The sequence below is a fragment of the Lonchura striata genome, chromosome 10 (genome assembly GCF_046129695.1).
Source record: "Lonchura striata isolate bLonStr1 chromosome 10, bLonStr1.mat, whole genome shotgun sequence".
In the NCBI taxonomy this organism is placed as follows: Eukaryota; Metazoa; Chordata; class Aves; order Passeriformes; family Estrildidae; genus Lonchura; species Lonchura striata.
Genome location: NC_134612.1, coordinates 13,128,565 through 13,156,319, shown reverse-complemented (window position 1 = coordinate 13,156,319; position 27,755 = coordinate 13,128,565). Strand labels below are relative to the sequence as shown.

Below are 27,755 nucleotides of genomic sequence, written 5' to 3'. Positions count from 1 at the left end.
AGGACATTAAAGATCCTGTAAGAATTTCTCTCTGCTGGTGTGTTTTCAAGTTGAGAGTCAGATATGCTTGCATATCAAAATTAATACCATAAACAAGTTTATATTCTATAATGAATTTGAGTTACTTTTGCTGATTCTTTCATCTAAGCGTATTCAAAAATGAGCATTATATCACTATGCTGTGTACATTCATTATAGCTGTATAAGATTTCAAGAAAAAAGGTTCTAATCCAAACCTTTTACCAATTTTGAAACTTCTAATCAGAAGAAACAAAATAAAGCAATTAGGCTATAATAAAGGTTTCTATGATCTCAGGAAAATTATAGTAGTTTGAATTCTCACTGCATTTTAATTCAAAATAGTTAAGGAAAAGCAATTTTCATCAATTATTAATCACTATCCTTGATTTCATGGATAATTTTGATATCTGTGATCTAATTAAATAACATTATTCCAAGATAATAAATTTTGTAACCATCACTTAGCACTGAATTCTTGGGTTTTTAGTAGCTCTGCCACCTTTAGATCTCCCTTAAAACTATAATCAATTTTACATCCTAGCTTCCTAGTTGCTGTTGGCATATGGAAACTCTCCCTGTTTTGATGCAAGAATATATCACTGTAGGCTGCACCCCTCAGAAAGGTGGCATCTTCCATATTTTCAGCGAAATCAGTGCAACTACAGAAGGCCTGCAGGTACCTGCAAGAGGTGGATGACATTCCTTCAGCAAATATTAAATCAAGTGAACGAATGCAATATTGCCATCAATGATTAAAATTCAGTAAATTTTGCTGGAAGGAATTTGAGGATGTAATTCAGCCTCTGCCCAATACCTCCCTACTAATGTTATTCCCTCAAGAGGAAAGAATACTGTTTGCCATTCTGCTTTTACCCAGTCCTGTCATACTAACCTTATTCTCTTGAGATGTGTTTCTTAAAATATCAGTATTTGAAAAATCTTACATTTTCCATCTCCCCAGCCACAGATTATGTTCATTTTCTCCTTCAGATGCTCCTTTAAGGAATTCTGTTTTCATTGGTGGTGAGATTGGTACTTAGTGTGTTCCATCTCCAGGTGCACTAATTACTTACCTAGAAAATATCTCCAACACTCAGTGAAAATAGAAGTAGTTCTAGAAAATAAATCAAGTTGCAAAAGCCATTCTGGCATAGCTTATTGCTCTAATTGGCTGCAACTAAACTGTGGGGGAGGAGGAAAGGAAGGAAGGTGAGGAAAAAAGATCACGCTTTCCTTATCTCACTGAAAAGATAAAACTAATACAGGTTTTATATCATATACATTTTTTCACTTGAGTTAAAATAAAACATTGGTGTGAGATAAACTCAGTGGTTACAGCAAGGCTTAAAATACAGATAGTCTGGATTGACTCCTTCCTCTGCCAGTGAGAACTGAACTGCAAGGGGCATTTTCAGGAACAATGTCCCAGCTTAAAACAGAATTTCTGCACATCTCTCTTAGTCCTTACAACAGCTGAGAGCAATAGAAAAGTGAAGCATATTTCATGAATGATGTGCTTTTAAATACATAAATGTTATGTCAATTTTGCTATAAATCTTTTGTAATAACCACTACTTACAGAGGAAATTACCAAAGCAAAGCAAATACCATTTTCAGTAATTCACTGAGCTAAACACCTAAACCAAGTGTCTGGATTAGTTCTGAACCAGTGTTCTTGTAATTAATACTCTACTCTGCAATGTGTTGACATTGGTGATTTATTACAGCTCTTACATTAAAAGTATAACCAGATTTATAGACTTTGTGGAGAGTTAGAAATGCCACATTACAAATGAGGGGTTTTAGTTTTATAACAAAAAAATGTTTTATTGCTATGGGTATATTAAAATGGTTTTCTGGTAGCCCTGGGAAAACTAATAGTAGTGTATAAGCACTTTATGCCAATTTCATTGAGAGGAGAAAGAGGTTTGTTTTCTGTGGGTGACAAGGGAAGGGATTTTATGGTTATAGAAAAAATACTTCCAAACACTTGGAATCCAGAAGACTTTAATCCTGACTTTTTCTTCCCACAAAAGTAATCCCACTTGCAAGTACATATATTCAAAATATTACAAATTTTTGAATAGCATTTAAGCAGCCCATGGACCACAGCATGGACTTGGCTCATGGCCCCTCAGACAGAAGAGGATGGCACTACTGGGACATCCTGGGAGCTGCTGTGGATGGTGCAACTCCTTGGATCACCCAAGAATGTTTAAATTCCAGTTGAAAGCCTATTGCTCCTATTTTTCTACTTCTCATTAAAAGATCCTTACATCTCCTCTTTAAAATAACTACAGAAACATTTGACTGAAAGGCATGACAATTTGGGAAACCACTCCTATGGAAGCTGCTTCTTAACATGGTTTTCAGAATATCTCTTTAGAACAAATTGTTTTGCTCTGAAGGGATTTATGCTGCACAGCACTGACAGTAAAGTGCTAAATGGAATATCTCCATGGGCTCTGTATTACTGTTGAACAAAACACAGAAGCCGAACTCTAAATAAAACACTACTCTTAAATACAGGAATAAAAGTAAAGTCAAGAGAATAGTGGGTAATTTTTTTGCAATATCACCAAGTGTCATGTTCCAGGAAAAAGTATTCAGATATCACTCCTTTTATGACAATAACTAGTTCTGAAGCAGTTGTTTTATTTAATTTTTTCTAACTCATGGTGAGAAATTTGAATAAGTTGCAGTCAGTGAAGAAATGTGCCATATGAGTGACTGATAGACTTAAAAAAGAGAGCAAACTATGTGGGGAACACAGAAGATTCTAAATGAAGCTAACAATCTACTGTTACCATTTTAAGAAGCTGAATCTTTGATAATAGACCATATCATGGTTGTGATTAGAATAGGAAGGAGTGGAGCCAGCTCTGATCTAGCTATTGAAATAGCACCTGGATTTTTGCTACACAAAGGAAGAAAAGTAGTCTGGATTTAATCTCCCAGCAAGCAAGCCGTGCTCTGATAGTGAAAGATCAAAATACAGAGAAACTAGAGATAAGAGGAAAAAACCAGCACAGTTCAGCAAAGACACACACACATTAAAAAAAAAAAAAGAAAAACTCACAGGAAAAAAAAAAAAAAAAAAAAAAGACAGTATTTGGATTATATTTGCTCTCACCAAAAAAAAAAAAAAAAAAAAAAAAAATCACGTCCAGCAATTCATTTCCAGCATTGGAGGCATCTGACACAGATGCTGTGGCTGCAAATATTGCATCCACCGTGAACAGAGACCAAGGAAAGCAGCAGGGCTGTGCTGTGGGACACAACACATTCACCCAGAGAGCAAAGGAAAAATGTGCTGTTCATGTTGAGTGCAAACACCAGACAGGAATGAGGGTTTTTTTTTTTTCACTTTAACTTTTACTGAAATCAGCCTGCAAGTTTGAGGTAGGAAGAAGCAGGAGGCATGTAGTGAGTAAAAGGAGGTAAAGTTATGGGGAAATGAAAAAGGGGCATTAAACTGGATTTGCAAGAAATCCATAAAGATTGTATCTTGATCAGATTGCTGGGAGACAAGGGGTGAGAAATTTAAAATCAGCTACGCCATGAAAGCACTCCAGGCAAGAGTAAAAGCTTGAATTTAGTAAGATTGCTGAGAAAAAGTATAGAGCAAAGGCAATTTCCTCCAAAAAATGTATATTAAGGGAAGTTCTGAAGATAGAAGAAGGGAAATTTAGTTTAAGAATTTCTGTTTCTAAAATGCGTTAATAGTACATCTACTTTTTTTTTTTTTTTTTTTTGAGTCTTCAATGAGATTTTCTACATGAAAAATGAAATATCATTCAGCTTTAAAACCTGTGGAGTACTGTATCTCACCCCAACAATTAAAGTATGCAGTTGTGGGTCCTCATAGCAGTATCCTTCCCAGTTTCATATATATATATATACACATAAACCTATATACATATATACATAGATATCAATTTTAGAGAGGTGTAGATCCTGTTATGGCACTCCTGGTATATTTTTCTATTGGTTCAAATAATGCATCAGATGATATTCCCACAAATACATGGGATCACATTTGCTCCCGAGTGGAAATGCAAGAATTTATCATAATTACTATGGGTCACAAGATCCCATACTTAGAAGTTTTTGACAACTAGTTCCTCTCATCTAAACTTAAATAATTAAAGACTGCTAACCTGCAAATATTTTCTGTTGTTTTAATGTTTTTCAGTATTGCAGCACAAAATGAGGTCTATGGAATATGTGCTTAAGATAATTGATGGTGCTGCCATGAGGTCCAAAATATTCTCCCATATACTAATGGGTTTTTGCCATTCTGCCACTCAAATTTGTTTTAATGTTTGTGGCAGCTCTCATTTTTCCTTTGTTAAATCTTAGTGACTGTTACAGGATTTTTATTTTTAGAAGCACAAACATATTACAAAAAATACATAAGCCCACTGAAGATGAATAAAACATCTCCATAGTAACATTCTGGATATTGATGTATGGCTGGTTGCAGACACACTGACAAACTTCAGTCCTAACACTGGACCAGGATTTGCTAGCATAGAATCCCGAGCTCAAAGTGACTTCAGACTTTTCCTCTCTGTGGTTATTTGGCAGCAATGATTGATTTTTTTTTCCAGATGTGGTTATATAAGAAAATTTATTTTATTAGTTTTAATTTAATCAGTTGCAAATATAATAAAAAAACATCCCCTCAAGGCAAATAAATATTTTTGCCTTGCTTGTTTTTTCACAGAAGAAATTCTACCCTACTCATGTATCTTAAGCTTATTTTATAATACCTGTAAATGACATTTTAAACAGTTTGGTTTGAAATTAGTATTGATATTGATGTCCATAGAGTGCAATAAGAGTTTCCATCTGCAAGATAATATTCATGGTAATAAGAAAGACCATGCTATATTTTAAAGGAACGAGTACTTAAAAGTCCATTTAGGATGTTTTTTTTTTCTCCCTAGGCCTTAGTGTACCCATACCCAGGGCTGCATTATGCACAGGCACTTGTGTAACCATGAGCCATTTCCCAGGCTCGCCCCTGTAAACATGAGTGAAGCTAATTTCCCTCAGCTTCCCTGCAGTTTGCATTGCAGCTCTTGTAACTTACTTGCTCTTTATGTGTTTTAGCAGTTGTCTATGACAAGTTTTCAAATACAAATCAGAGGAAAACATGCAAGCAACTATGATTTTTAAAGCTAAAAGACACCTTGTGTCTAATTTGCCAGCAAATTAGGTGGGTTTAAAATCCACCATTAAAACAGCAGCAATTTCTGTTCCTTTCATCTAAACAGTTCTGTATTTCAAGGGAGCTTGGGATAATCATTAGTTTGTTGTAGACATGAGTCATAATTATGTTCTTTCTCTCTCATTTAAGTTGTTCGAGTTCATGAATTTTTTGGCTGAGAATGTCATCTTCTGTTACATGGGACTCGCGCTATTTACGTTTCAAAATCACATCTTCAATCCTCTTTTCATATTTGGTGCACTTGTATCCTTTGCTTTAAAGAAGTACATATCTCCGTACATGTGTGTGTGTGTGTATATATAAAAAAAGAATGCATGTTCCATGTGAAAAAAGAAGTCAACAAGTAAACCAATCAGTTCCTTTAATACTAAAAATCAGTATATTGTAAATTCCAAGAGCATCTATTTCCTATATCCTAATTACTGCCCCAATGCATGTAAGCACATGTTCTTTGGACAGTTAATGTTTTGCTCCTCTGCTACTGGCAAATAGCTTTAAACCATATGGGGAACTTTTGCCAATTGTTTACAAGTGAGGTGCAACACAAAACCTTTCTTCCTGTCTGGAGCCAGTGCAGATCCACAAACTGGAGAGCTGCCTCCACACAGATGTGTGCCATAAGCAGGACTTCCCCAAAACTACTTAAATAATATGAAGTCCTTAAAAATCACACTGTTCTGCTTTGCTCAAATCTTTCCTTCTTTATACTTGATATCTCTAGCATACATGGAATTACTTACACCATCATGTGCCTAAGAGGTAAGAAAAGCTCTGTGTCTTTAATTCTGCCATGGTTTCTCAATAAATCTTACTTGTACAGCAGTATAGATTCTTTTCACACTGACAATTTATTCAATGATTTTTTTTGGCTCAGAGCAGCAGCCCTCTGCTTATCACTTTTAAATGAACTGTAATAGCTTTGAAAGTTGGGAGCACTGTTGATGTGCAGTAATTGTTATATGTAATTTCTAAATGAATAATCAGGACTGCACCAGAGCTCCCTTGGCTCCAGGCTGGGCTGGATGGCAGCGAGGAGCCAGGAGTGGCTGTGCCCCACCAGGGCAGTGGCACAGCCTGTCCTGCAGCCCCAAGATGGGGCAGGGCAGTGGCACAGCATATATAAGGCATATATAAGGCATATATAAGGAGATCAGACTGCCTTTTAAAATCTGATAACGGCCTCATGGTTCTAATTAAGGCAACTTTTGGGATAGTTCCACAGCGGAGTAATAAAGAACTTCATCAGAAGAATCTCCACAGAGAAATGGAAGAAAAAGCAAAAAGTGCTGGATATAGACAATAAGAATTTCCAGGAAATAAAGAAGTAATAATCAGGTCCAAAAGCACATTTATCCTCTGCAAACTGCTGCTCAAGGAGATAATGCTCTCTCTGCAATTGATGATGGGCATTTTCCTGAAGAGCTGAAGATGAAGTCACATGTGACACAAATGTGATGAGAGAAGTAGAGTGATTGAAGTGAGATATATTATGATGAATATAAAACTAGGATGTCTGGGGAAGGCAGATCTCTGCCACTGAACAGGGAGCGTTAGAACATGGCATATAAAACATGAAAGAAGATAATATCATATTTGTTTAATTACATCTAAAAATTATTTTAGATAAATATTTGGGTTAATTCTGGTTTTATCAGTTGTTTGTCCACTATTTTCCTCAACATTTTACATTTTAGGTGGCAATTTTTGTAGCAAGAGCTTCCAACATATACCCACTTTCTTTCCTTTTGAACTTGGGTCGAAAACAAAAGATTCCCTGGGCCTTTCAGCACATGATGATGTTTTCAGGTAAGATCTATTTTGGCTTTTTTTGTATTTTTCCTGTGCACATTTAGTGAATGACAAAAATAGTCATCTATCACTAGAAAAAGCCACATGGATCACAAAGAATTTGTTATCTTAAAACTCAAGGTCATTTCTCCAAAGCTACTGAAGCAAATGCATGTCTTCTGATCAGCCTCACTGTGCTCTTGCCCTGTTTTAGTTGGCATTTTGGAAACTCACTGCCCAGGAACCCACTGTCTTTCAATCCATTGTCCCCCACCTGTCTACACTTCCATGACAATTTGGGGAAGCAATAATTTTGCTGTGCTGTTTCAGAGACACCTGTAGTATATCTGGAAGTATTTTACATAGCAGCAAATAAATATCCAACCTGGACAGTGTTAGATACTAAGATCAAACATGGTCTTTGGCAATTCCTTAAACTTCTGGAACAGTTTTACTTTTAAACATGAGATGAGATCATTTCAATTCCACAGACCTTTTCCTATGTGTTCCAGCTTGATATTTAATTTTATTTATTTTGTTAACCTTGTAGAATAATACAAAAAATTAAAATCCAGAAGAGGGAGCCATGTTCTAGTCTGATTTGCACACCCTCCCCAGACCTGTTAAGGCTCATCTGGATTCCGTATTTTTTTACTTGTACAAGCTAGAAATAATTCCACTTGACTTTCTAATGCTAGTTAGGAAAAACTCACTTATAAGCTAAGAATATCTGTTCAGTAAAAGACAGAAATGCAGATACCCCTACGCTATTGATGATATAATTTTCTAAAATTAGAAACCCAGCACATTTTTTGCTTAATTTTCCTGCTTTTTATGCAAAAATGTATTTCACATTTGTATGGATAAAAGTTCTCGATTGACAGCCTTGATGTACAGAGATCCATTTAGCCAGATAACGAGTGAAATACAATGTGCTGCATTTCAAGCTCCCTCATCAGGAGTACTCCACATCAGGGGGCCTCATTTGTGCCTGTGTAATTCCAGCTCTCTAGAGAGCAACACAGCAGTTCATTTCTATACCCATTCAATCCTTCTGCCAAAAGCTGCCACGGAAAATGTCAGCTAATTCCGGTGAGACTGGAGTGAGGGATGATGACACATCCAGCAGGAGCTGCCTTTCAGCCCAACTGCTCCCTGCCATTGTTCCGTGGGTGACTTGGATCTGGGGATCCCCCTGGTAAGCCTAGCAGGTGGCCAGCTAGACAACAGCATGAAAAATAGCTTCATATCTTTTGGTATCTAGTTCCTGGGCTCCATTTTGGCTTATGGTTTTCATCAGCTAAAGTATAGGATGGAAAACCTTCTGAAATCTCTCTTATTCTTTAACTTTTCTGTCCTTGTTTTCTGCATTCAAATTTCATTCTCCACAGAACAGGAGCAGAAAGCAGCCTGCAGCCAGCAGCTGAATGTGAGAACTCACACACATTAACTTTCCAGGACAATCTGGCAGCTGAGAACTGAAACAGTAGTATTGTGGGCTTCTAAAATGTAAATGTAAAAATTCTCAGGTATTTTTTATCAGTTTTCAAAGATAAAACCCCCTCTATTTTGTAGAGAAAAATGTGTTTACATTATAATAAAGTAATGGCATAATCTGCAGCAGCTGCACACTTCACAGGATACACAGATTTTCTGTGTAATTTTATTTTTTAAGATGCACCAAGATTTGTGTTTAGTTGCCAATAATGTTCATAGTGCTATAAACTCATAATACTGCATATAGTGATAAGCAGAGAGGACAATGGCTGCCAGAAAAGAGACACATTTCTGATGAGTAAACAAAACATTGAATTTGAGTTTGAAGGAAATTATCTACAATGATCTATAGCAACTGTCATAGAACAATTTGGGCTGGAGGGAACCTTGAAAGGTTTTCTAGTCCAACCGCCTGCAATAGGCAGGGGTATCTTCAACTAGATCAGGTTGCTCAGAGCCCCATCCAACCTGACCTGGAGTGTTTCCAGGGATGGGGCATCCACCACCTCGATGTGGGTTTTACCACCTTCACTGTTCTGGTAAAGCATCAGGTTCTAGTTGATCATAGTGAAAAATGGCCTTCATTCACCACAGCATCAAATATTCAGATGAAGAAAACAATGAATTTGGGGTTAGTTTTGTTTTCTATCTTATTACCAAATCCACCAAACATTTACTGCTTGTTTTACTGCCACAATCACTGAAGTGATTGCTGAGAAAAGCAATTAAGGTCAGGCAAGTACACTGCTGATTAGCCTTTGATTATACCTTACTCTGCAAAGAACTCTCGTGAAGTCACTAAGTTCTGCTTTTGGATGCATATCAATACAGTTGAGAAAAGGTGGAAGAGTTAGGCTTGGACGTGGATTATGGAGCATTTTGATTGATCACATTCTTTATCTGCTTCTACCACTCCTCTAAAAATACATTACAGAGGGTGGATTCAGTTCTACAACTGTTTTTAATCGTGATTCCTGATAAAATTCCATTGTAAATGAAAACTTGATTAGTCCTTTATACAAGAACTAATTAAGCCTGGGCTTCTCAAATTAAGTTGAACATCAGCTAAAGTGAGCAGTCCAACAGTCTCTGCTCATGTGAAAAAGAAACATTTTAAAGTCTTAGACTTTATAGCAATTTCCACTCTTCTCCCAACATCTTTATTTATTTTTTACTCTGCTTTCTTCTTCTCTACAACACATAAATAGGCAACAGAGAGGCTTTTGGGACACAGTGCTACAGGGGTGGTTGCTGTTAATATAAGGCATTACAGCATCAGTGGAGTCTGAAAAGATGAACACAAATGCAGAATTAAGCCAAAAGATGCCCATGTACAGACAGCTGTTGTGCAAGCATTTACATCTACACACTCATATAGACACAGAGGTGGGAATTTGCAATGTGAAGAAATCAGCTAAATAGAAAAGAAAGCAAGGAAGAAAAGAGCAGAAAGCGACAGCTGAAACAACACCAGGGCTACCCACAGAAAGTCTTCTTTCCTGGCAGATTATTTTCCCACCAACAAGAAACACTCCAGCCCATGGACTCTTCAGAGGGCTGGGTTTGGAGAGGTGTTTGTGTGGGATGTGGGCAAAGGATGGCTCACAGCCCTACAGGGCACACAAGTCCTGTTTAGGGACTCTGGACCTTAACCCTGGTCTGGTCTGCTTTGAAGGCTTTGGCACATTAAAGAACATTGCTTAAAGATGACTCCCTAATGGCTGGCACAAAAAAAAAAAAAAAAATCTGTTAGGAAATCTGTGATTCAGCCCAAGGATGAATGGATTAACACAGATGTGGAGAGCTGCCATCAGTGCACCTCTGAAAGATGAGGGAAGAAAATCTCTGCTAATGGTTCATCAGAGTTGGTCCTTTGCTGCACCACTCTGCCCAAATGTACCAACATCTACTGCATCCAATCATTTCACTGGGCTTTGGTGGCATTCCCTGAAGTTTTACAGCAAATTTACTCTTCCTCAACTTCAGTCCATTTCAGTAGCTCAGCATTTTCAGAGGTTGTTAAAATTCCCTTCCTTCATTTGTATTATTACCTGGAAAGTATTTTGAGATATATATATATATATATATATATATATATTTTGAGATATATATATATATATATATATATATATATATACACACATATAGTAGTGTTCCTTGCTTCTCATTGAGTCTTTACATTTTAAGTGTATTCATCTGCTTCCCACTGCTTTAGCTGTTTAGCTTGATTATTTATTTTGCTTTAGACATGTCTTTAGTTGAAATTTAATTATCTCTTAAAGACTATGTTAAGCCTTTTATAAATGAAAAATGCAGAGAAGTCACTCACTATTTTTTTGAACTGAAGAAACAGCCAATCTACTGCTCAAGAAGGTGTTCTAATTATCTTTTATATATGTGTGTGTGTAGATATATGTATTCCCTCTTACAAAAATAGGTGTTTTAGATTTAAAATTAAAGGTGTGATGCAACTGTGGGAAGCAGCATTGTTTTCCACTGAAATGTAGATGTTCTAATAATCCAGATTACCACTGCAACCACTGAAATAGAGACCATTTCAGCAGTAGTTCACTCCCTCCTCAGATACATGCCTAAAATGAGATTATATTCTTTCCCTGTTAGAAAATAGTAAAGCATTGTATCCTCAGAGATGTCTTTTACACAAAAGCAAAGCCAAGGACAAGCCCAGTGTCTGCCTGCAGGGTTTTGAACCTGCTGCCACTGAGTATTTTCAGATAGTGCAACCCATGTCTGCTTTTTCCTTGCAGAAATGGCTTTTTACTGTTTCCTGGATAAACATCTATACCAAATAATTGGAGGCCCAGTTTCTACACCAAATAATTCACATTCTAGCTATGTAATGTTAAAGAGCTTTGGCATTCTAGGCCAAAAATAGCTGCATTTAGCAGTTAATTAAATGATTCTGCATGTCATCAGTGCTTCACAAGAGGTTTGATTACTAGATTTAATCTCTCAATACTTTGCAAGGTACTTTTTGGGCTTAGCATGCATTGTATACACTTAATGACTTTGCTCTCTAGAATTATTTTGTGGAAGTTTTTTGGAAAACGATAAAGTACATTTAAATAGATAAGTGAAAGGCATTGGAAAATATGGAGTACTATTTGTATTATGCATTCTGAGGGCTGCAGGCACTAGCAGGCTTTTTCCTCCTCAATTTTTAAATATGGCATTTCATCAAAACCTATTTAGTCCCCTTATTACTACCTATGGGGCTTTTTTTTTTTTAACTCATTTAGTTGTTTTCAACACCTTTGTAATTTCTTATTTATTCAGTCTCTATGGGTGTATAATTTTACAACTATTATAATGTTTCAAATACATTAATTTATTCTGCATCCCCTTTTAGATATTTAAAATCATCTTTGAAAAACTATTTATTGCTTGTAAGTCATGTTTTTCTGACTAGTCTTAGAACATTAAATTATTTTAAAGGAATATATTCTATATTTTCAAGGAATAAATGAATAGCATATTTAGGTACAGATTTTAATGTCAATCCTCTTTTTCACTTTCTCCTAACTTCATGAGTAGTCCTACTTAACATAGGATATAGATTTCTCTTTCAACCTGCATTAAATTCAGATTACTACTTAATTTGCAATTATTCAAGACAAAGAATTCAGTGAACATAAAACAAAAGCATGATTATTATGTGAATATGAGAGTACTTTCATTGTTCACTCTTGCAAATTTGCTGCATTAAATCCCACCCTTTCAGTTAGCACAATTCAGTACTTTATAAGCAGGATTATGATCTGAACATTTCCTCTGCCCTTGGAACGGGGTTTGGACTGTAAACATTAAAATCCTGTTTCTCCATCGCGTGACGCTCATCACCCGTGTCTGGTTTCAGGCTTACGAGGCGCGATCGCGTTTGCGTTGGCCATTCGGGACACGGACTCGCAGCCCAAGCAGATGATGTTCAGCACAGCCCTGCTGATGGTGTTCTTCACGGTCTGGGTGTTTGGGGGGGGCACCACCCCAATGCTCACCTGGCTGCACATCAGGTCAGTACTGCAGATCCACCCCTACGTCCTTACAGCTTCCTAATGCTCACGCGTGTGCTTTTTATGAGCTTTAGCACACACAAAGGGAGTGCTTATGTACCTGTTAGAGGCTCCAGACCACAAGGAACAGGTTCTTCCTAGGTTTGTTATGGGCTTAGACGTAGGTCAGTCACATCCTTGTTTCCTGAGAGTTCTTTTCACTACTGCTCCTTTTAAACACCATGAATACATCTTAATAGTGTCCTCCTTGCTGCTAAAGAAAGAGCTATACAGGCAGATTTTGCCTTCATCCTAAAATCTGTAGTTATTACACAAACACGTAATAAATCGTGCATTTCTGATTATAGTGAGAATATGCTGGAAAAATCTTTCTCTGCTGCTGCCTCATTCAGGCATTAATTTATTACGCATTGTTTTGCATATTCTTCTTCACTATATTATTTTTAAAATTATTTCATAGTCACTTGTATTCACAGAGAGCAGCGAATGACAAGGGAGGTTAAATTACAAGAGAGAGGGAAATAGAAAACTGGAGTAAAAAGGATCTAATTTAAATGCAGTGTCCTTCCAAGTGTGCTTTTTTGAAACCCAACTTTTAATAATGAGTGTACTCATGCTGGTTATTGATTATGGTTACTTCACAATCCATTCACAACTCCCTACTGTGATTTGCAAGATCACCACAGAAAACCTCAGTATCGAGATAGGCCTGCAATTCACAATTCCTTACCATTTATTCTATATATTGCATATGTTTTCCTGTTTGCAAAATGGTGTCTGATTACAAACCTTCATGTCAGACTCTTGCTATAAAACAGCAGCTGAAGATAACCAAAATGGGGCTTTTACAAAGAGCATAGATGAAACTGCAGACAAAATAAGGACTAGCGTACTGGATAAACAGGGATGCAGGCATCCATGTACAGGGTGGAGATTTTCTATTTCTGTGACAGTTTGATTCTTCTTCATGACATGTCTCATGTCCCATAATGTCAATCAAGGCCATTACAGTTTGGATACACTCCGGCACTATCAGTCATCTTTCTGAGATTTGCCACTTTTTTACTGTCAGTCAGCGAGAGTTTTTCTATGTGGCAACAGAAACGTGGGTGAGGAAGAGCTTTCTCATTAGATCTCGGGGAGCAAATCAGTCTGGGTTTCTACAATGGGAGATAAGGAATAATGCTGAGAATACAATGAGGCAAAAAGGCTGTGAGCAGTGTCAATGTGCAGTCTGAGAGCCTGGGTCACACTAGATTCCCCCCGTGGTTTAGCTCTTTAGGGAATTTTTAAATTAAGACTATGCAGTGCTTTCACTAACAAGAAAATTAATAGGATTCAATGGCATTTCTTCTGCTACTTAGTGCTACCCAGAGGTGCAAAGCTCCCCCAAGACCACAAGTGAGGGGCTGACTCTCATATTAACTGTTTATACTGTTCAATGCATGCGCTTCTTTCTCTGGCCTCTTGTACAATAGATTTCACCAAAGACACTGAAAGTAGACAATGATTACTGATATGAAATGCCTATCTCTGAGGATTTTCTCTGAGTCCCATCAGATCTGCCAGACATTTTTATCAATAATATAAATTGGGTTAGTAATCAGGATATTGATTTTTTTTTTTACTATAAAGCTATTAGATTCATAATTTCCACTTAATTTCTTGACATTGGAACATACATCATCATAAATTATGAGGAGGTCAAATTGAGATAAAATTTTAAATAGACATCTTTAATTACAAATTTATCTTGAGGCTCTGATTTCTCCTTCAAGTGAAGATATTTAATTGTATTTATAATTTATTACAGCTCAATGTGGACTTTTGTCCTCAGCTACAAGCATTTATCTTTTTAGTCTTAATTAATTATGCTAAGTAATTGTATTCAAAGGTGGTGGTAATTCATGAAAATTGACACTTGTATGGATTCTGGTAGATGAGTTTGCTGAGGAAAGTTATGGAGCTGTGGCAAATGACACCAGTTGCTTGGTGTAATTCCCCAGCACCCTCCCAGGGCAGTTTGAAACTCCTCTCTGAGATTCCCCAGTGTTCCAGGGAACCAGATCTACCACTGTCAGTTAAATCCAAAGTACAGTGCCAGCTCAGTTAATCTAAATAACTAAAGGTATTCACCTCATCAAAATAGCGCTTCCGGGAAATTAAAAATATATGAATGATCACAGTGAGTACACTGGCTTTCCCTGCAGAAACTACAAGTTGCTGTATTGGCAAACCTTCTCAGGAGAGAATGGTCAAAAACAGCACAATCAAGCAAATAACAGTCTCAAACAGAGTGTGCTTTTTTTGCCAATTTTTCGTCATAAAATGATTATCTGGCAGAGACTGTATTTAATTGAACTGGAGGTATTCAGAGACTAATAGAGAGGAGCATGTGATTTCTGAATCTATTTGGATGGATTGAGTCTCATCCACATGCACTGTTTTGTGTCCCCTCTCCCTCTGTGAAATAGGGTCCAGTTCATATCACTAGTTCAGGAGATGCAACTCTAAACTCCTCAAGGTCAACAGCTCAGTCTTATCCTTGAGATAAATGCTTGAGTTTATATGGTACAGACCAACTTACCCACAGTTTGGATTTATAACATAAATAAATATATCATCCATTCAGTTCAAGATACGTAAAAATTACATAAATCAGAAAGAACTCACACCCATATATTCACCATTAGCTCTACCATAATGCATTACAGTGTTAGGGCAGAAGACAGATACAATATTATACAGCCTTCTTGCTGTATAATATTGCCCACATATTCTACCATGTTTCAATTATTTATTGCTCTCTCAATAATTTACATTGGGAAGTTCTCATAACAGTGTCCAGGACAGTTGGTGTATAAGGGAATGATAAGTCCCTTACAATGACAATTTTAAAATAAGAATATAAATGAAACTTCTGAAAAAAAATCAGTCTTTGTTTCCATAATAACTGGACTTCCCATAATTGTCCCCCTCTCCTCACAGCAATAGCATCAGATCCATGCTTTTCTTTTTCAGTTAAAACTTAACATAATGTAAATATAATCTGTCACTCTATTTTTAGAGGCAAGATTAGGATGTGTCCTCAGAGATAGCTACCAGTTAATTTATTCCAGGAATATGTATGGCTTATACAACACTTTAAAAATTGTTGTTAAAGCATATAGTAAGATACACTATCAAAATTAACCATGTGCTACCCAAAAAGGCTCAACTTCCATCTCCCATATAATGCAGCAATACCAATCAGCTGTGTCACAAGAAACCAGCTGAGAGCTTTTGGAAAAAAAAAAAAGCTTAATGGATCCCAGAAATCCACTTAATTTATTAATAATAATTTTTGTTCCCTTTATTTAAAAAATTAATTTTATTAAAACATATATTCCTACTCCAACTCTATCTTGAATCTGAGAAAAGTTCTTAAAGCCTTGGAAATATGACCTGCTAAAAACAAAATTTATGTCTAAATGTGACTATATGTCAAAACACAGTTTTAAAAGAAATCCATACCAATAATTCTCATTTTACTACTGCATTTACTCATACACAGAAGCCTTCAAAATTAGTCTTACAATTCTTGGCAAAGACTGAATATTTCTTCACTTTGTTCTAATAGAATGAAACACACACTTTTGGAAGTGTCTTATTTATTTTAGCTGTCTCCTTTCTAAACACCTGAAACTCTGAGTTTCAGGGGGTGTTGTGTGTTCCCTTTTTGAAGATAAAGTTGCATTTGGAAGTTCCCATCTGTCTGGTGCAGAGCAGGCTTCCAGCACAGAGGTGGTGCAGGTGTTTGCAGCACTATCAGCTGCCACACCGACAGCAGAGCTGGCTGCACCACATTCCTAAGTAATACATTGTCTTTTGACTTATCTTAAAGCTGTAACAGAAAAAAAATTGCTTTTACTCCCCATGTGAAAGGACTACAATATGCAGTTCTTGGCAGACAATGAATAACCCTGGATCAGCATGTGAGAATAATTTCATAATACATCAACACCAAAACAGAGATAGCCATTTAAGTTCGCAGTCAAATTGAGCTATTCATTAAATGTGCCTTCAGAGACACTAAGCATTACTTGCTAATGCTTTTGGATATATAATTCCCTTCTTTCCCCATACTCTGATTAAAAATAGAGAGCTACATCTTACAGTAAATCTGCAGTGAGAGGTTTGAGAATAAAGGATTCTCCTGACAGGCAGAGCAAAAATTCAAAGCTGTTAATAAAACATGTCCTATAAAAGCATTGTGCTAGGTATTAGGTCTTGTTTGTTTATCATCACCTTCTGTGTAAATGTTTGTCAAGAGATTCCCAGACTCTTTGTGCATCTCTTTGCAGCTGTTCAGTTAATAGGACAAATTTTATTCCATAATCTAAATAAATACTCAGCAGCTTTGAATTGTAGCTTTTACTACTGTGCCTATCTGGCCATTGCTGTTGATAAATGAATTTTAGAAAAGAGCTGTGTGCCTGGCTGCCCTTAAAATCACACCATTTCTAGTTCACCTAAAACTTCAGTTCCAAACATCCAATTTTCTCTAAGTACTGAGGCCTGGCATTCCCCATTTTTGGGGGATGACCAAGGCTGACAAAACTCAGATTCGCAGTCAGCAGAAGTATCCAACATTTTGGGTCCCTCAGTATCCAATAGTTTGTTTCAACATCAAAGGCTAAGGCAGTGCATATGTTTACCAGGATGGCTCATTAGGGATGCAGATGGGCAGTGGTATGAAATGTTGTGCCATGACTGTGTATGACTATGGCTGTGTACCACAAAACAACCCAAAAATCTGGTTAATAGAATATGGTTCTGTGTTTATCTCAACCCTTTAACAGCTAGTTACAGACTGCTGGAAGACAGAACTTTATGACAGAGCAGCCACAGTAGCTCACCGAGTTGCTCACAGTTACACACCATGTTGTTACATGATCTTGGCCAGGATTACACCACTACAGCTTCAGTATAAAAAAATATTATTTTCATTATTCCCAAACTCTGTAGTAGCATTCCCTGTGTCCAGCTGTGTTCAAGGGGGTGCTGCAGAAAGGCACTGGACAGAATGGGCTCCTGACAGGTGATCTGGGCACCAGGCTGCAGTCAGCTGAGGCAAGGAGGAATGATCCTGTGCCGGGTTAAGAGAAGCCTCATCAGAATATTGCACTGCATCACAGAGTGCTGCTCTGCTCATGGAGAAGAGCATGAGGCAGGACATCTCCTTACAGCCATTCCTATGAACTAGAGTCAAACTAGAGTTATGTCTAATGCCTCTCATTTATTCCTAAATTAAGGGTGGACATCTTGGCTTTCCTTTTTCCCTCACATGAACACACAAGGATTATCCATCCTGAAACACAGCTGGTTCATGAGACACACTGAATGTACCAGCCAAGAGTGTGTGTACATATCTTCAGATGATCCATAATTCAATACCTAGAAATTATTATGAACCTTATTAATTTTTTTGCTTGTATTTCTTTGAACACATGTTCCTGTCCTCATTTATGAAGAAGAAGGAAAGCCAGTTTAGAAAATAAGGTTTAGCTAAATATTTTTTCCTGGCCTTGGCAGATTCTCTCTTCTATAACCATATTCCTTTGGGTCATATTTCCTCTAGAGTCCAGGAAAGCAGTTTATTTGAAGTGAAGCATCTGTTATTTACTGTTGGAAACAGAGTCTTCAATTGTAATTTGCGAGTGACCACAACATAGAGATGAACAGTGCAAATAAAGGCAGGATATTTTTGAGCACAGTTGTATTTCTCTGCACTTTGTACTGGCTATTATTTTGTTTTGTGTTTAGAACAGTCATAATCAGCCTAACTGGTGTTCCCTCTCAGTAACAAATATATCTCCAATAAACAAAGTTTGATCTGGTTTGCAGGGTCATATTGTACTTTAGCCATGGTACAGTGTGTATTTAAATCACGCTGCAATAAACCCTTCTGTTGAGAGGCCAATTTCAGCCAAATCTCTTCAGCCCATTGAGAATTTTTTCCACCCAAGCATACTTTCAAGAGAGATCACATTGTCTTTGCCTGGAAAAGCATTTAATCCTAAAAAACCCCTTTGAAATCCAGAAACAGCTGTAATTTAATGTAACAAGTCTAATCATAAATGCTGCAACTATTTTTAATGTTCTGTCCTTAGCTGGCTAACTATTTGTTCCTGTGAACATCTGTAGGACAGCCTTCTGCGTGGCACCTTTTATACTGATGATAGTTTGAATATTCCTGCACTAGCACTAATGATCAATGTGCAGACTCTCAGGTCACAAAATCTACATTAAAAAGTGATTTTCATGATTGTGAAGAATACCTTGAAAATTATTCAAGTAAAATTAAACAAACAAGGAAGTTTTCGTGTGTTCATGGACAGCTCACAAAATGGACAGCTCAGAGGAAATGCTGTCCCAGAGTTATTGAAGGAGCATTATCTTCAAGACACATTGTTTTGCTGATGAGCTCCATCATGCTTGCACATATTCTGTGTACAACAGAAAAAAGGAATTTGTGAATACTTAGGAAACTGCATGGCTGCCAGTCATTGTCCACCCAGTAACTCACCTACCCAGCAGGGTGGGGAGCAACTGGTCCAGGAAGACAGTGGAAAAGGCAGAAAGGTTCAGCCAAGAGATCACTGACATTCAGCATTTGAATAATTTGCATGGTAATGTATTAATTACTTGTGACAGGGGTCACAGAGAGCAAAAGATCAGATGCTGGTTTATTACTTTTTTTCTCTTGATCCCCTGTAGTAGCACAGGCTAAAATACTGGGTTAGAACTGAGTCAAAGACCTTTTTTAATACAAAAATATTGGTAGATGTGCTACTTTTTCTTTGGTTGGTGGTTTTTGCCACCAGTTCTGTATTTGTGTGTATGAAATATTTCTTGTGTATGCAGTAAACACAAGAAATAGCAAATGGTCTGGAGTTCCTGACTGAAGCCATATTACAAAGGCATTCTGCCTCAAACCCAGAGGAGTTCAACATTACACATCAAATTATCTTTGAGTAAAGGAAACATTTCTTGGGGGACCCCCACACTGAAAGGGTTAAGATGGTAACAGCTTTTGAATGGTAGCTAGAGCATGATGAGCCTGAGAAATGCTATAAATCAAGAAGCACTAAAAATTGGATATTAAACGTCTTGGATGTTATTATAAAAAAAAAGAAATTGGATAATTTCCTTTCATTTCTATATAAAAATGAGAAATCATCCAGGTAATGAATCTCAGTGATCTCCTGAAATTCCTGTCATTTATTTGCAGGGGACTTCTCTGCAAAGATTAGGTGTGCATTTGATCTCTCACAGTTATTCACCACAGCATTTTGCCTGAACGGCACTAAACAAGATTTATAAACATTTGTGCTTGATAACAAAATAAAAGACTAAAATACAGAGGACTTGGCTTTCTGACTGACACTGTGAAGGCAGTTCAGGGCAGATGTTGAATGGGAGATTCTGGATTGCAGTTGTGACTCGTGCATGATTTGTACATGACTCCAGCTATCACTCTGTTGGTCTTTACTGGCCAGAAGGGTCTAATTTTGGGCAGTCTCCTAACAGGGCAGACAGTTAAATCCCACCTCACACAGCTTGTATGTCTAGCTCCACATGGCTATTGAAAACAGAAAAAGAAATATATGAAAGATACTCTTTTATTGCTAGAATATTTTGGTACAGGAGAGAAGGAAAATTACACAACAATAAAAGATTCATGCCTTTCAGTCTACTAGCAGCAAATTATAAGATTAACTTTCCACAGGCCAAAACCCATGAATAGTTCCAGAAAACTATAAATAAATCTATAATTTGGAATAGAAACCATCCAGCTGGATTTGTGTCAATTAAACTATATGGTTTATCCTATTTTAAAATACTGTTGCTTTGATACATCTGAGTATGCTAAAAAAGTTTTCTTCCATCTAATGCAGTAACTTTTTTCTCCCATTAAAACTTTTCTCCTTGTCATACAAAAGGTAACTGCTATGCAGCAGTCAATATAATGAAGTTATTCAAGTTACAAAGAATCAAATAAACCAATGTGGAAAAAGTTCTAGGGAACATCTTACTTATTTGGAACTTTGGAATGAGACTGATGATTGCTTTCTACCAAAATATCCCAAATTAATCTGGAGCTCTAACTATTCTGTCAGAATTAAATTGGAGCAAGCATAAACCCAGTTTATTTCAATCGTATGTCCAAACTGTGTCATTTGAATGTAAGCAAAAGGTACAAAAAACAAGTTTGAGCCTTTAAAATTTAAGATAAATATCTGGTATCAAACTGGACTCTATAAAAAATAATGATCATATTTACTAAGATGAATCTTAGACTCCCAGTCTTCAATTATTGAACAAGATACTGCTTAATTCTTTCTATTATTGGTCAGAAACTGATGCTTTCTGCAAAACAAGTGGCCACAAAACTCACTGAACTTTGATATTTTAAGAACTGTGTGATGCTGTCAGAAGAGCATGGAATTAATGGTTTTCACATTTGTTAGTTTACATAATTTCGAAAGTGTGTATGTTCATCCTTCTCCTATTTTGATTGACTAAGAATACTAGAATTTCTTCAGTAAGAAAATATGAAATGAATGTTTCATTTAGAAGGGATTAAAGTTTTCAGCATGGCCCAATATATCATTTCAGTATGAAAAAGACCAAGAAGTTTTCAAACATTCTCAGATTTTTTTTTTAATCTTTCCTGTAGTTTTAGCTTTCTGTTATCAAATATTCCACAAAGTGCAAAAAAATATTTCATTCTATTTTTAAACTCTACATCAAGGAAAAAAACCCTGAAAACAGACCTTGTGTCTTCCAACAAGAATAAAGGTGCTAACTGGCAAGATCTGGGATTTTACAGGTCCTAACGGTCTTATGCAACATATGGACTATGACATAAAAATATTTTAACAAAACAATGAATCTAAAAAATAAAAACATTACTGGGTACATCTGGGTTTGCAGAGGAACTTTGTGGTAGAAGAGAACTGTGACTTCAACTTTCATGAAACTTTCAGTTCTCATGAAGCATTCTTCTGGAAATTCTGAACTTTGTGTTCTTTTTTAAAATGCAGAGTGGAAGGACAGTTCTGGCATGCTTGATAACAAGCCTATCAAATTGTTCCAGAATTAGTTGAATGTGAAAAGTTAATTAAAGCAGATATTAAGTAATCTAGTCTCTGTATGGTAGTCTGGGCTTTTAGCTTTTAATAAACAGATAATTACAGTGTAATAGAGACTTTTGTATAGTGAGTTATCAGAAACAGCCCAACAGTGACTGGTTGGTCAGTACATTGATGAGCTTTTAAATGAGAAAATCACCTCTTGTCTCAGCAAGAAGTACTTGATTTCAATGCTCTTAAAATTATATTCTGCTTCTGCATTTTTGACTTCTCCAAATAGATACACCATTTTGTTATAGTGACAAATATATAAAGGGATCTTGAAAACATGCATAAAATTATGGTTTTATAAATCAAAAATATTTTCTATGCATATAAATATACAGAAAAGATGTTTGTACAAAAGTTTATGTATAAGTGCTGTTTATGTACAATACCCAAACAGGAATGCTAAAAAAAACCAAATACTCTTTGCTCATTTTATCGTACAAAGTGTTGTATAGGGTGACCTTGGAGCTACTCGGTTGCCTTTGCTATTCACTTATTCATGAGCACTAAGCCTGGTCAGAAATTACAGAGTGGGTTCAGGGAGTGTGCCTGCATCTTGATTTGAGCCTTTTCTAATCTCCACCCCAAAGAATCCCTGCAGGTGCCAGGGCAGCCTGTTTCCCACCGAGCCACAGCAGCCAAGCCCCGCTCTCCCTCGTGCCTGCGTGGGTTTGATGCTTTGCTCCTCTGCCTCATTCAATTTCTTCCACCCTTCTGGAAGAATTCTAGCCCAAACCTCACCAGTTCTATGTCTGGCTGCATATGCATCATGAGGTAAGGAAAACAGAGAAGTTAGAAAATAATTTTAATTCACTAGAAAATGAGATAAAATTATTGTGTAGACTGGTGGCTAATGCGTTCACAAAGAAGATGCCAGCTTCTGTCCAAGCAAGTATTTCTGTTCCATTTTAAATGAGTTATCAACTAAAATACATTAATCTTTGGCACAGAAATTCAGAATCCAGGTCTTCCAGTACCCTATTCATTAGTCTACAGAAGAATGACTGCTCACATCCTTTCTGATCTAGTAACCCTTACATATACATATACTTGAATTTGAATTCTATTTTCTCAACTTAATTCCAAAAGACAGTCTGCAGCCAAGGTACATTCTTATTTATGCTCAATGCAATACTGGGAAAGAGACACTGAATTCTCCATCAGATTTCTTTGTATCACCCTGTGACTTTGAAATCTAAGTCATAATGAGTGTGAGCCACTTTCCTATCACTTCCATTGCAAATCAGAATTCTAAATACAAGCTCCCCAGGTTAGATTAAGGAAATGTCAATATGATGTACAGCTTTCATGTCCCAGAAAGGAGTAATGATGCACTTTTAAAAATAAAGTTAATTCACAAAAGAAGGGAAGAAGGTTCTTGTCTTTCCAGATGTAGATGTGGCCAGGCTGTAGTTGTGGACTTGGCAGTACTGGGCTAATGGTTGAACTCCACATTCTTAAAGATCTTTTCCAACCTAAATGATTCTGTGAATCTCTGGGGAGATTTAGGCATTAGACTTGTTTTAGGCAGTAGACTTGCCTTTCAGCTCTGAAGTTTACTAGCTGTACTCAGTAAGGTAGGAACCTGAAGCCAATACCAAAATATCACATATTTATGAATACACCAAGAGAAATATCACATTGCCTGAAGTCACTGGCCACAGAAAAGTACTTAGAGCCCCAGGGAAGCTGAGGAGAAATGGGGACAGATCCTTAGCTGGTGCAGGATGTCATAATGACATTCATTTATTTTCTTGGCCTGTAGGCAGAAGTATACTATGCTTTCAGAATCCCTGATCAAGGCAATTTTGTCACTCCACTTTCTCACTTTGTCTCTTCTTAATCTCATGCAAGCTATTGCTTTCCTTGTCATCACAGCTAGAATTCAGATAGCTCATAGTTGCTACATAGAGCAGTTTATTCCTATTTTTACAAGAAAGCAATGGGAATTGAGTCCTTTTCTTAACCATGATGCAGCAAACACCTCCCAACACACTACAAAGCAACACAAGAAGCTTAAATAAAACTATGAAACTTTATAGCACACTCCCTATCTCATCCTTCCAGAACTCCTTTTCCCCTGCACTCATTTTAAACTCCAACTGAGTGCTTCAGGATTATTGCTCAAGCTGTATATGGCTATAGAGAGAGAAGACAAAATTTAAATTAGAAAACCCAAGCACTAGAAACTTTGAAGAGTGTCTTCAAATGCACTTGTGAAAAAAGATACTTAATTTAATTAAAATGAAAGTGTTTTACCAGTGTTTCCCCATTATAAGTACTGTTCAACAAAGGGGTGATTAACCCTCCTCCTGGCTGTTCATGAAAAGTTTGCAAGGACTGCTGCAGACAGTATTAAAAAAAAATCTCAAAACACATGTTTACAAGCTAGCCCCCAGCAAATGAGGCAAAAATGCCAATTTGGCTCATTACCAAAACAAAATCAGGAAATTTTTGACTTGAGATCAACAGAATCGAGGGATTTGCAGCCACAGCTGAGTTGCTGATGCAAAAGGAAAAAGCCAACATTGACACCTGAAACCTTTCTTTGTCAGAATAAGAAAGCTCAAATGCAAAACAAATGCCTGATAGTTCCTCCATTCTGAATTCAATGTAACACAATACAAATACACGAATTCGAGTTTAATTTCATCTGTAAGGGCACAAGATTCGAACTTCTGGATCATTTACATTCCATTTAAACTCTTATTCTCTCCAAATAAATTTTTTGCACATCATATATATTTAGAAATGTGAGTAAAAACAATTCAAGACAAATGTGAATAAAAACAATTCAAGAAAACCATGAGTAAAAGCAATTCAAAATAACCCCAAGCCTAGCATTTGTATGTAGTGTATTTTTTGAACTCTACAAGGGGCCTTTGCACACTGAGAAATAAGGCCATTTCTTATAGTTCTTGATAACCACAGCAACCAACTCACAAGTGTCTGTCTTTCACTGGTGTTGCTGTACAAGGGAGAATCACCTGCAAAGTGAAAAGGAAACAAAGCCCCCTAACAGCTCTGTCCCAAAGCAACATCTGCTGCTCCACGAGCCCTGTGCCACTGGCAGGTCTCACTTTTGGATGACATCTGCTCCAAATTTCCCAACTGCATCAGAAAATATTTTTTCCTCTCTGAAACCTCTGCAGACCAAGGGCTTGGAGGGTGTCTGTGGGAATGCACACACACACATTTATGTAACAGCTTTGCATTGCCTCACATTACAAACACTGCAAATACATAGAGCATAAATAGATCCGTGTCTGTTTTAGGTACAGTAAGTTTTTGTATGAATGGCCTCAATATTATTTTAAAAAGTCACAAAATATCTAAATGTATTGCTTGAAACTGGTAAGGATGGTCAAGTTTCTTAAAGAAGGATTATATTGCAAAAACAAATTTAAAATCAGCAGATATTTGCACTGTCTAAACTAAACAGTGCAATTATCAAACAACTCATGAAATAAAAACATTGAACAGCATAAACACTAGATAAAGAAAGCACACTTTTCCAGCATTTCTATAGTCACTCTGTCAAAAAGACCATTATGCATTAATTGGTATTTGCTATATCAGGAGGATATCATCTATGTAGGTTTGGGGTTTTAAATGGTATACTAAAAATTAAGTAAAATGGGTGTCTTTGAGCGACTATCTTATTCTGTCTTGCTGAGAAGCAAAGTGGTGGAAAATAAATGAGAAGTTAATTTTCCATTAAGCAGTGTCTTAGAACATTGCCTTCAGAAAAGACACTACTGTTCATCCTGCTGTATTTAAAGTGGCTTTGAAGTGTGTTTTGACACAAACGTGCACAGGTGTTATTCTGTCATTTAAACAAAAGGGTAATAATTACTGGCACTGTGTACATCAGACAATGAAAAATTAGGCAAAATTAGGTAAATACCTAACATTTTCCTGAGTCTGAGCCCTTTTTCCTACATAAGGAAACATGGAAAGATCCTATCAGTGCTTACTCAGATTATGCACTGCAGCATCTCTGCCTATGAGCAATGACCTCAGCTCTACACACCCTTGTGCTGCACAGTGTTGAGAATTCAGAACTTCCACTTTGATTTAATATTTGATTTTAAAAAATAGTACAGCATATCTTATATGGTACACAGGAGAATATACCTTCAACCTGCTTTGTGCAGCCTTGGGTCAGTCAATCCATACAAGTCCTTACTACAATTCCGTGCTGTTCTGAGCACTTCAGCTAGAACTTAGGTGAACATACTTCAAAGAAGGAATTAAATATGATCTTAAACAATGCAGCTGATTTACAAGCTTCTTGTGAAAGGAGTAGGCTAAATGGGCAGAAGGGTGATGGCTTCCATGGCATCAGATCCCAGCAGCAGAGGCAGAGCATTTACTCAGCACGTTCTGCTTGTAACGAGCACCAGGCTTGACCAGCATTACTCTGCCTTACAATGGCTCTGTGCACAATTGCTCCCAGTGCCAGCTTCATATGATAAATTTCAAATGTCAATGCAAGAGATGAAGTGCATCGTGTATTTTATCCCATGCCGTGAGCCCACGGAACTTAGAGTTGGTCATCTCATTATTTAGACTAATGCCTCAGGAGGATTTAATGTTTTACTCTGGGTTAATCACATTAGCAATAATATAATGCATCTACTATGGCCTGGGCTTCTTTCCAACACTGTGCTGTTTATGTTCAAGGAAAATAAAGGAACAGACACCTAAAGTGATTCAGAGAACAAACATTTTACTGCTTTAAAAATCATTGACATAATTCACTGGAGGGAACTGTTATTTCTGAGCCAGAAATTGACTAATCTCATCTATAGGATTTTGTCAAAATATATCTGTGTACAGTTTCTTTTTCTCATACGCATCTCCTGTAAAATCAGTTCTCATTTTTCCTAGCTGACAAAGTTTATTAGTAACATAAGCAAGGCATCAACAAAACAGCCTAATTCCTTGACTGTTTTTTTGTTTTGTTCTTTAAAAGCTCTAATCATCTCCATGGATTTCAGTAAAGTAGCAGTTAGGATCTTTACTATGTGCAAAAATGATACTTTTTGTAATGCAGTGGTGTTTCTGCCTTTCTGCATTAACTGAAAATATTTTTTAATAATGTGCCAGGGATTTTTTTATTAATACATTTCCAATATTGTGTACAGAGGATTTGATCTGTACTTCCTCACAGCATGGGGAGAGGCATGGTAATAATAATTAAATTCTTAAAGCACACAGAGGCTGATCAATATTGTGGTTTTTTTACTGCCTCTTATTGAAAAGACGATACACAGATGCATGTGTGTGTTTAAATCTCCCATTTGCAACGTCTTAAAGCAAAAAAAGCACTTGCCATCACCAGTAGCTCCTTAAGATATGTAGGTTGGTGTTATTCAAAATACAACACCTTTGACTTAAAGTAATGGAAATCAAAATGTATCTGCTCCTCTTTTTTAATTCCCCAAAAAAATAAAGATTTTGGATGGGGGGCATCACAGTCACCTCGTGACAACTTTCCCATACTGTGCTGTGATTCAGTATCTCAAAAGGTCACCTTTGTCAGGATTAACTGGGTTGGCACTCAAAAGAAGTAACATCATTACTACCAAAGAAGGGACCCAATCCCATCCTTCCTTCAAAGTCAATGCTGCCTCAACACTATAATATGATATCTAGGGATTCTCTTATTCTCCAAGTCCCAGTTCTCATCTGAGATATAAAACTCAGGTAAAACCTAAATTGCAAAATGACACCTTGCTGAGAAAGTGATAATTGCCCGGTATATCTCAGCTGCTACCATGCACACTCCTCATATCTGAACTTCTCCTGCAGTTTTATAAAATTATTCAAGTCACATTATTTTTCATGTCACATTATTATTCTTCAGTTTCTTTGATTGGAACACAGTATTCCTGAGTTATGTGACCCTTGTAACCACATTTTTCTCCAGAGGTGTCTCCATTTCAACTAAGTCTGAACAGTTTTTTTCCAATCTACTCAATTTTTAAATAA

General features: G+C 36.8%; 1 protein-coding gene across 2 annotated transcripts in view; it reads left to right on the top strand.

Moving 5' to 3' along the window:
* Positions 1-27,755, top strand: part of SLC9A9 (solute carrier family 9 member A9) — a 180,324-nt gene that overhangs the window by 95,817 nt on the left and 56,752 nt on the right. For both annotated transcript variants that reach the window (XM_077785661.1, XM_021536919.3), the window contains exons 10-12: positions 5,387-5,500; positions 6,952-7,063; positions 12,420-12,573. In XM_077785661.1, coding sequence (XP_077641787.1) covers positions 5,387-5,500; positions 6,952-7,063; positions 12,420-12,573 — 380 coding nt within the window. The remainder of the gene's footprint in view (positions 1-5,386; positions 5,501-6,951; positions 7,064-12,419; positions 12,574-27,755) is intronic.